This window comes from Nestor notabilis, unplaced genomic scaffold (assembly GCF_000696875.1).
Source record: "Nestor notabilis isolate BGI_N333 unplaced genomic scaffold, ASM69687v1 scaffold24027, whole genome shotgun sequence".
Classification (NCBI taxonomy): Eukaryota; Metazoa; Chordata; class Aves; order Psittaciformes; family Psittacidae; genus Nestor; species Nestor notabilis.
In genome coordinates, this window is record NW_009938126.1 from 6,742 (window position 1) to 18,036 (window position 11,295).

Here is an 11,295-nt window from a genome sequence, read left to right on the forward strand (position 1 = left end):
CTGCTGCCTGCTTCCTCCCAAGCGCATATTTGATAGCAAAGGCTTCATAATTTCTGAGCTGTGGCTATATCAAACCATGAAACAAAGAACAGTATTACTTGTTTGTATTTCATTTATCAAGATCTGGAACAAATACAGATTCCACACAGCAAACTGTTATTTGACCTAAGAAAAAATGTCTCAGATTCAGTGAGGTGAAGTGGGTCTCACCCTGAACCTGGGTGAGATGCCATACTCCAGTTTTACAGGTTCCAAAAATGCTTTAATTCTAAAGAAAATGGGAAAAGGGAATCACCTGCTTCTGGACAAACACACAGAACACAAAATTATTCCACACATACAATTCTCTTTCTTATCCAAAGAATATTCCTTATTTCCAGTCTAGGAACAGTATTACAAAGAACATACCACTGTACTCATCTGAATGTACTGAATGTAAGAGTACATCACTGTACTCTTAAGCTACACAAGCTATTATCAGTTCTGTAGAAACTGTTTTATATCTGCTCTAAGATACACATCTGTCTGTGCTGAGGAAAGGGAACTAATTGGTATATATTTAAAATACTATCTGCAAACCACAGAACAAAGAGAAGATAAATTCTGTATTTTATGTTCTTGCTTGTCTTTATTTCAAAATCTTCTTTAGCTTCTGCTGAATAATGATTCATTTCTGAATGCAAAAGATCATTAGTTTTTTATTAAGACTTCATTATTGTTACAAAAATAAAATAGGGCATTAGTCTTTATTAGGTTTTAGTTTAACTTACAGTTCATTTCTTTTGAAAGGAGCATTTTGGGATACAACATATGTAGTTTATTACTGGTGGTTTGTTTAACTGTTAGTTTATAGCAGTTCTTCATGGTCACCACACAAATTATCAAGCTTCTGCTGTTATATACTAAAAACTACATAGATGTCAGAAAATGGTTTTCTAAAAAAGTTAGTTTAGGATAAACTATCACGTTGTAGCAAACAAGGTCAAGAGCCCCTTTAAGAAAGAGACTATTTCATTGCCTCCCAGTTTAGATTCTCCATAGACACGGTCCACAAATGAAATAGGAACCTGTTGGAACAAGCAGAACTATTTTTAAGGTTCAAAACTTTAAAGAATCATAAATTCTGTAAAGAAAAGAATGGCCCTTGAACTACAGCAGGTTTAGACATGGGAAGAAGGCAAGCACCAGATTGGCTTCCTTTGTGCGATTTTTTCTTACCAGTGGCTTTAATGATGCCCCATAGCTGGGAAGCATGAAATTATTTGGTTTATCATGTTTAAAGATGATCCAAAGACATTACTCAGTGGCTGGATGATGCACCAGTCAGAGGAAACTTAATAGCTTAAATGTACTGAAAGCCTGGGAGCTTAAAATGAACCTTCACCACTTTCCTTCACTGCAATTCAATACCTTTGAGTCAATGCCTCAGGGAGGCAAAAACTTCCCGCCACTATGAAACAGTATTCCACACAACCTCACCACTGGCTAGAAGATGACATCTGGGTATGGCAGCTGGTGTGTATTTTACAAGCAATGCCTGTCTTTATTGGTCTTGACCATTTTATAGAATATTTACAGGATTAAAGGGCATTTAAAACACTAATTTTGGTTTCCTTGCTGAAGTGATTATACTGACCAGATTAACTCCCTACTCATAAAACACCAGGTAAATGCTGCTTTTCAGTAATTACACCACATACAGATGACATACAACAGGACAGTCTGCCAACACTGTATTAGAATATTCAAGAATTTCCATACATGTTTATATGCAAAATTAAAATACTTCAGGGGCTAGAATAAAGAATTACATTTGCAAAAGTCATTAGAAAACTGGCTTAGCTTTCTGCTGGCAGCTTCAACCAGAAATCATCTGGCAAGCGGGACACAAAACCCACCACACCTTTGCATCTGTGCCAGGGCTGAGGACTTCTCACAACTCTCTGGTAGAAGAGAACCCAGGGCAAGAAGATGGTAAGAAGATACCTAAAAAGGCATGCAGAGGGACTCAGCAGTGACTCTGGCTTTCTTAGTAGGGTCCCTTTGATGGTCCCAGTAAGCATTCTGGCAAGTACAGGCAGCTAATCTACGGGGCACTACTGACTATGTAGTCATTGCAGGATGTAAGCAGGGACATTGCCTGAACCACGATGAAAGAATTGTTAACATCTCATCTAATAAGAGGTATTCAGTCTTGCCCTTCAGCACAGGAATTAACCATCATGTTGTTTCTGGACTTTGCCTTTCTTGCATAAGAAGTTTTATCATTACTGTTAAAGGAAGCATCTTCCAGAGGGTGTATTCATGCACTGTGGTACATTTCACATTTAGTAAAGAAATACAGTAAAATGAAAGAGAGATGCAAACAATTCAGGTATGGCTCATGCCAGTTCATCTCATTATCCCCTTGTTCCTTTTAGACTGGCAGGTCTCAATCTTAATTTCAACTTTGCTTAAGAAATATTTTTCTGGCACAACTGTATCTACATTTTAGAACTGCAAAAACCCCCCTATTCTGTGTGTAGAGCTACAGTACCTGCAAACCAGGAATGGGATATGCAAGTGTCACCTCTGCTGGAACTTTAGTATTATGGTTTGGGTAATTACAAAATATGTAAAGATCATAAGTATTGATCAGGAAATACTGTATCAATGTCCTTGAAATGTACTGGAAAGTGGTCCTGCTCCAGGGAGCTACAATAGAGAGATAATATACAGAATAGTAAAAATACAAGAGTCGTAGGTATGTGTCAGTGATCTGAAGACTGTCATATTTGTATCACAAAGGCAATCCTAAAGAAAAGGCCAAAGGAGAATAATGAAGCAACTTTTCAGACGTTAGGGAGAACTCTTCCAAAGGAAGAGGGAAGGAGATGCTTGAGAACATACAGGTGAATTGTGGAGGATAGTGTAACTGACTCTCACAAAACAGAGCCTGTCCCCCAGCACTGACTGGGAAACATTAGGTCTAGTCAAGACTGTTGGGCCTTGAATTAGAGGACAAGTATCTTGTATTCTATGCTATACAACCAGTAGAGGCATGTAAATACATGAGTGGTGGGATCAAATAACAGGCAGAGAAAAGGTCTTTGCAGAAGCAGCCTTAAGAGACATAAGCAACCCAAGACTGCATTTTTTCAAGCCAGAGAACTGTATTTTACTGTTTTAAAAATGTATAGTAAATAAAGCCCCATCTCAGCCTAGGTTTCAATTTCTGGATGTATAGACAGGTGGGGATTTAATTCAGCAATATTAGAAAGCAGTACATGACTTCAGTTGGATGGGAAGACCAAAGAAACTAGTGTCCATCCTCAGCTAGAAACAGGACGGTGATGTTGCTCCATAAGTGATAAAGGTGGAAGATAAGAGCTTGCTTTATCGTGTGGAAATTCTCTATCCAGTGGTAACAGAGAAGTGCAATATGTTCAGGTTTAGAGAGAAGTACCACCAATAGAATTCTCTGACAAGTCAGTCATGAAAATGATGATGAAGAACTGGTTCTGAGATTCACAAAGAATTTCAGAGAATCATCTTTAAAGACACCAGCAAAAGCAATTCAGTGAAATACAAAAGGCTGCAAAAAAAGACTGCTGGAAATACAGCATCTAACACTTGTTTGGAGTTCTTTTCCAATGATGGTAGACAGCACATTCAAAGGGTTTAGAAGTGGAAAGCTGGAAAATAACAAGGCAATAAATGATAGAGAACAGAATAAATCTGAAATAGAATCAGGCTGGTGGAGAAAACAAAGTGATTTGAAAAGACCTAACTAGAGATGTCTGTACAATACATGAGAAGGAAAAAAAGGCTCAGGGCAGCTTCACGTGTATTTTAACTTCCTTCCCTAGTTTGAAGAAGCTTGTAAAACTGTATGCAGCTAAGGAAATGGCAACAGGAGGAGGGAAGGATCTGAGCAGCATATCAGCCAGGGGATTAAGTAACTGGATTTCAGATCTGGTATTCACCTGGAGAGGTTGGAAAGAGGCAGTTGTACATATGGAATCTCTTTGTATCAATATGATAATCTTGCTGCTTCTTGGAAGCTCACAAAATTTCCTACGCTCCCAGTAATCTGTATCTACATTGAAATGAAAACACAATACACTTATCAAAACTTTTACCATACCTCTCCAATAGTATATCCCAACTGTCTAGCCCGAACAATCATCTCCATCTGGAAGACATATCCTTTAGAAACACATTTTTCCATTAGTTTCTCTAAGACTTCTTTTCTGTATAACCTGCAAAACAAGTACAAAAAGAGAAAAGAAACCTGAAGCACAATGTCTGAACTTCGGAAATCAAGACAGTGGGTAGGAATCTTAATTGGAATCACTCAGATCATTAGTATTTAAAGAACAATTTTAAGAAAGTCACAGGAGCAACAGTTCTTGCAATCTAGTCTATTTCTTACACCTATCCAAATGGATGCCATAGCCCTCAGTAAGGAAGGTGTGTTCTTACTCCAGTTCCCTGTTCAGCATTTCCTTAATTTCAAATAAACTTTATGAATTGCAAACCAGGCCCGTACCTGAAGCTCCCTGTTAGGTCTGATGCACCTGGTCGCAGCAAAACCTGAGTTAGAAAATTGGCACCACGACTGTGAAAGAAAAGATGAACGTCAGAATTGCTCAGTGCACAACTCCAAAAGATCAAGCAGAATTTCTAGAAAAGAAGCAGATATCCTACCAGCAAAGAAAAAAGGAAACATTTTATTGCTTAATATAAAACTGTTACATTTCTAATATATTGTCGCTGCTAGATTTGACTAATAAATCATAGAATCTTGAAATGAAAACCCAACATTTGTTTTTCAAACACAGATTATCAATAGATGATTGAACTATGAAGGAGAAAATGGTTTTTAGAAATACGATTTCCAATCTGCTTCTTCCTGGTAAACCATTAGTACAACTACACACTGAGACAATACAGAAGAAATACATCTGACAACAGTCAGAACATTTTTCTTCTAACATTCACTGTAGGCGGAGAATAAAAATATTTCCTGGACAAATGTGAGACCTGGATTTAAAAAATTAAAGTTCAGTTTTGGTTACGCTGCTTTTATAGCGTGGTAAGGATAAGCTCCACTGATGATGAACGTCAGAAGAACCGAGAGGCTAGTTATGACTCTCTTGCTGAGGACTCTATTACACACCGATAAGATGTGCAAGACCTTCACCTTGCCCAGCATGAAGTAAAAGGATTCCTCTGTAATGTCTATTCAGCTCTATTCCTTTTGCTGGGTATAGATTTTATTTACCTTCACAAAAAGGCAAGCACTTTTACCAGCCATTAAAAACAGGAGAAAACCCAAACATAGTCCCTGTGATACCACCTCCAGGTAAGACTGTTAACACAGCTTCTGCTCCTAATTCTTTACAGTAACATATAAATCATCATTAACTTATGCCTATTCTCTTAAATCAGGTGTAAAAGAGAAAGACTATGCAGAAACTTGTCAAATATCCCCTCAAAATCTGTAAGCCCCTGTAAACCTGAGATGTCAGCTTCCATCTGCTTGTACAACCTTGACAGAACTTTCCTCCTTGTGTTTGGTGACGCCGTTCTCCAGTGTTCACTGTAACTTTTCCAGCAAGGTCTAAGCAATCGGTAACATTGATCATGACAGATAATTCTTAACTGATGACCCACCAGAGCATCAACAGAGGGGTTTAAGCAAGTGATTTACTGTTTAGGGAAAGGCCCATTAAAGCTGGTAGAGCTAACTAAATGTGTCTTTAAACTTGAGGACAGTCTCAGCTCATTCTTTGGATGATGAAGCTGACTGTCCCAACGTGATGCCAGGCAGGTTTGTTCACTGTTCCAACCCAGTTTTCAAGCCTAGTTATGTCATTACATTCCTTCTTGGTGGGTTTTAACTAAAGAATTTGCAAACCATGCATGCTTCTATTATTTAACATAATTTTGCAGTACCCAGTACTATTGACTAAAGACTCAGTTCAGCTCACACAGATTGCGACAAAGCCTTGGAATAATAAATAACAAATTTATGTGTAAATATGTAGAAAAATACCAACCTGATTAATTTTCTTTTCAAATCCCAGCCATATACTCCTCCATTTCCTTTATATCTTGTTCCAGACACAATATCGAAATTGCCTTCTTTCTGCTTTCTGTAAGCAATTGGTTTTAACAGAAAAACAGGAGAAGTCTTTGTATGAAGTTAGGACAAAATAAAAACAATCACTCTTTTTAGTACAAAACCTGTATATTACAAACCTTTGAACAAATAAGTAGAGAAGAAAGCAATCCTTGTGGTGGTTATAGCATTATGCATCTAAAAACCTGGTGGTTATTCTCTTATAAAGACCTATTTCAGGGAATCTCATGGTTGTCTTTTACCAACTGCACCACAGAATTTCACAGACTACTTCATGAATAATTTATAAAGACCGACACAGGCATAAAAGACAATGATTTTAAATACAGATTTAAATTACACAAACCAATAGTAAGGAAAAGAGTCTGGAACTATCCTTAGTCCATACTATGCCAGACTGCTGCAGAACTCATCTAAAATGTTAGGCCTCCAGTCCTATTAGGCAAGAAGGTTGATAATTACACAGACTGCTGCCATTAGCCTCCAACATAATGCCTGTTGTCCATTTCTCACCAACTGGAATGTTAAAGGGAGGTGGAGGTAGGCAAAAGGGAGAGAAGTATTTCACTAATAATTGAGGACATGGTCCTCTATTCAATCTCTTTACATGTTGAAATCAATAGAATCAGAAGATTACATTTATACATATGCTTTTTTTAAAGCTGCACATGATGGTTCACAAGGCAGAGAACTACTAAGCCACATCAGTTCTCTGTTACTTTAAACTTGGGGATTTTTGCTCCAGTTAGGAACTAATTATTTTCCTGGACTATTCTGGGACAAATCTAATGAGGTCCAATCACTTTTATTCAAATTCTTTCCTTGCCAATTTTCGTACCATGGCTACAGAGGAATATAAGGCTTTGAGATATTGCTACAAACCAGTGAATGTTCACAAGTCATTCTCTCATACCGTTATCAGCACCTACCTGATAAACTCTGGAATAAACTTTGGCTGAAACGGAAGGAAAACAGATCAGAAAAGATAAAAAAGTGGGTGTTAAAAAAAAATCAATGAAAATTTAATTATAGCAGATTAAAAAAATGGTAGATAAAATACAGACTTACATGGTGAGAGAGGTCAGCATCCATAATGACAATGAAATTCCCAGTGGCGTGCTTCATTCCATGAATATAAGCAGTGCCTGGGGAAAAAAGTAAAGAATTTCTCTCACTATTTTAACATATGCAGTCTTCCAGCCATAGCCTTCTCTGATTTTCTAGAATCTCTGCTAGCAAAGGATCAATTATAAGCTCCTAAAATTTATTTTTAAATGATGTATTGGTGATCAAACATTAAAATTACTTTTCCTTTTCCCTCCAAATTCAGCACGGGATTTTATAAATATAAATAGATCATAAAAATAAATAGATTTTATAAATAGAGAATTGGCAAATCCTACTGCACTAGAGCTGCACAAAGAAGCATGACTTGATAAGTGGGTCACTATTTGAAATATCATTTTCAGAAGCGCCACAGGCACTTGTGAGCCACATAAAACTAGAATTAGGACACAGACAACAACATAATCACCAATAGTTAAAAAAACCCTTGATTTCTAGACTCAGAATTTACTATTAGAATATAGGTTTTAGTTAGCTCTTCTTGATACTGTGAATTATATTCTGATACCTAATCTGAAGACAGTCTTTTTTTGCTTATTTTAGATTTTGGTGTGTTTTATTCATCCTGGATGAACTAGAGTAGCTGTCTGGATAGGAGCTGTAACAAGTTCTGCTATTAGAGTTTTCCTTAAGAATGCAAATTTCTGATCCCAGTCATATCATCCAGAGACAGCACGTACCCGAGGACAGTAGAGCAGCACAACAGAGATTAAAACTGGCAGATACTTCTCATTGGTCCAAATTACTCATGAGTTTTTCTGTTAACTTCATGAGGAATATATAAAACTGAAAACAAAACACTCAATTGATGTCCTTAGCAGGGACTGTTACAAGAAACTAGACTCCTGGTCAGTGAACAAGCTGCCTGCCCTGTCTTTTCTTTGTTTGCAGAGTTACACCATAGAAGTGTCACAGATTTGTGTATTGTGCACAATTGGTAGTTATGGTACACAAAACAGTTAAATTCAGTCAGTTTTAATCTATAATACTGGTCACATTAGGACATGGGATGAAAAGGCAGATAACATACAAACAAAGGCATGTAAGCTTTTTTGGAGTTTCTTAGATGAGAGGAAAAAAATATAGAAAGAAATTTAAACAGAAAATTCCATATCAAAATTAGGATTTGACTTTTGTTCAACGGATTGGAGAAATCAGCTGCAGTACCCAGAACACTGAACACCTCAGATGTTTTACCAGTGGGAGATTGCCAGGATATTTAGCAAGAGATGCAGATAGTGACTGACAATAAATCAAACAACATACTGCATCTTATAATTTCCTCCATTCTTCTAAGGCATAAAGATCTTAACAGATGGAAATATCCCCGCTTTATTTTAGAAGAGTTTTCATACTACAAGTTTTAATGTAATTCCATAGAATCCTTGAGTGGTTTGAGTTGGCAGAGACCTTAAAGCTCATCCAGTCCTGTGATTTTTTTCCACTCAAACTTTATACACTAGAATCAAAGAATACAGCAGATTTATTTTTTTTAGTACTAATCAGAATTAACAAGGACTTACCAAGGCCCAACTTTCTTGCTCTTGGTCTTAGAAGCTGCAGGATATATTAAAACATACAGATATTACTCAAAGTAGTTTTGAATTCATTTTAGTGACAGCTTAAATTCACTATTTTCAAGGTATTTTTCATTTTTAGAAATCTAGTTAATATATAAATTTATCTGTCAAACACATGAGAAACAAACCATTATATTAAACAGGTATTTAATCAGGTCATATTTAAAAGGAAACCCCTTTTAAGCTCTATTTAGGAGTTCTGCCGTAAAAAGACAAAACCAAAAAAATAACCCTAAGTTAAAATATGTAACTATAACTAAACTAAAGGATTTCCTCAAATTCCATTCTCTGAAATGCAGTTATAAAGCGAACAACAGTCTCCCCAGCACCATTACTTTTCAGGGATGACAAACACTTAACAGCAAGTATTGTAGCAAGTTTCCCAAAGTGATTTAACATATTTTCAGTACTGAATATAAATGTCAAGATTTTCATGTGCGTATGGATATAACCCAGGAATAACGACCACAGAACAACATTACCAATTTTCCAGAACATGGGTGACCAAGCTTTAAACCCATGCCCCGTACCCTCAGCTCCTGCAGGGCTGTATGAAGTGCATGGGGAGAAGGGGTCACCATCACTATCAAAAGAGGAATCTCATTTCTAGATCATCATGACAGTAATTTAACTTCCTGAAGTACCATTGACATAAGTCAGCATTTGGGGAGGAGAGGGTAGATGTTTAAGCAGTTATCTAAACATACTTCTGAAACACATTTTAAATCTTGGCCAGTTTTGATGCATTATCTGAGAGGTCATAAGCAACACAATTTGGAGATGGACATGGATATGAAGGAGTTAATCCTCAGTGCTTCTGCTGATTTGTTAATTTGGTTTCTGGGTTGTTTGCTTTTTAATAAAAAGTTAAATTTGAACATTAACCCCAAAAAAATAACTTTAATTTCTCATCTACTTCCTTGAAGCTGTTGGCCTCGCGTTAAGTCAACTGCACACCACATTCAATAAGCATAAAGTAGTAAGCAAGAAGCCCCATCGAGTTGTTTAGATGATGACAACTGAGCACAAATCAGAACAATGACAGCTCAGGAAAAAAAATTCAGGTTAAAAAAAACCCCAAACATATGTGTATATATATATGTATATGGAAACAATGAAAATCCACCTAATGAAAACTCGCAATGGATTTACCCTTCTGCAGTGGTGTCAGTGTGAGCTGATGGTGGTGCCTTCATATACTCCCACTCAAGTGTGCTCAGCTCAACACTGCTGCAGGGATTGGTCCACAGGTTAAACTTCAAAATTAAACTCTTCAGCAGTGAGGAAACATTGGGTAACTATTTTAAACTTTCTATTACTAATATAAAAAAACCCACAAAAGGATAAAAAAGACAGACTCCAAAACTTCCTACACGTGTTGTTCTGAAAGCAATCTCCAAATCGTACTTAATTCACAAATACTTTTTAAACCTATATATTTACACAGGAACAAGTTAGGGAAGTGTCTGCCCTGCTTACAACACAACCAGCAAACTGAACATTGGATTCACTGTTCTGTGATAAAACCTTTATTGCCAGAAAAAGATGCCTTTAACTTGTAAACACTAAAGAAATAACAGTACCTTGTTGTAATTGATGGTTATACAGTAATACATTAAATAGGGGGAAAAAAGTCCTCTTGTTGAGGAATGCAACAAGACAGATTAAAAAATCACAAGCCCAGACTAGCTTTTTTCTTTCCAATTTCCCTATTCCTGCAGTCACTTAAAATGAAATTAAACCTTATCCTAACCTCTTCTTTCCCTCAGGCATGCACAAAGTAACAACCAACAATCACTACTCATTATTCACAGCACACAGCAATGCACAAAGTACTGAAAACCTTTTGCAAACAATTCATGATTCTGCCTATTAGCCCATAATGCTGTTAACCAGCAGCACAAATGTCATTTTACATTAGCCGGGAGTGCTATGCAAAAACTAAATATCTTGTTTAAAGATATTTAGTTTCTTGTAAAGTAAGTGCAGGATCCAGAGATTCCATTCTCCAAGAGTTCTCTAAGGGTTCCAGTTCTCTACAGACTTCAAGTAGTTCCCAATACAATAAAACCAAAAAATACAATATATAGAACTCACTATTTTATCTGATCCATATATTTTTTCCAATTGCTCAGCAACTTCCTGTGTCCCATCGGGGCTTCCATCGTCTATGATGATAATTTCAAAATCCTTTCCACTGAAATGAGAATTATTTTTAAGTGAACAGACGGCAAACCCAGTTTCAGTGCCCGTGTCATTGTGAGAGGCACGGGACTGAATCGAATACAATTCTGACAGCTGGACGCCGTAGTTACAGCCACAGGACCACACTTACAGGGTTACACCGTGACGCAAGGTCACCGTTTCAGCTGTTAAACCCCAACAGCGTCACAGCCCGCTGCAGCCTCGGGACTGCGAGAGGGGCGAACCCAAAGCTGCCTCCGCGCTCCCTCCGGCAGCAGG

General features: G+C 37.2%; 1 protein-coding gene across 1 annotated transcript; it reads right to left on the reverse strand.

Annotated features, from left to right (window-relative positions):
- Window positions 1-644: 644 nt before the first annotated feature.
- Window positions 645-11,029, reverse strand: DPM1 (dolichyl-phosphate mannosyltransferase polypeptide 1, catalytic subunit; the record flags this gene model as incomplete). Its single annotated transcript, XM_010019179.1, has 8 exons — window positions 645-1,067; window positions 4,127-4,241; window positions 4,532-4,600; window positions 6,045-6,140; window positions 7,057-7,082; window positions 7,196-7,272; window positions 8,776-8,809; window positions 10,930-11,029. Coding segments are annotated over 8 exons (622 nt in total), but the record flags the coding sequence as incomplete, so codon positions are not given.
- Between the last annotated feature and the right edge of the window lie 266 nt (window positions 11,030-11,295).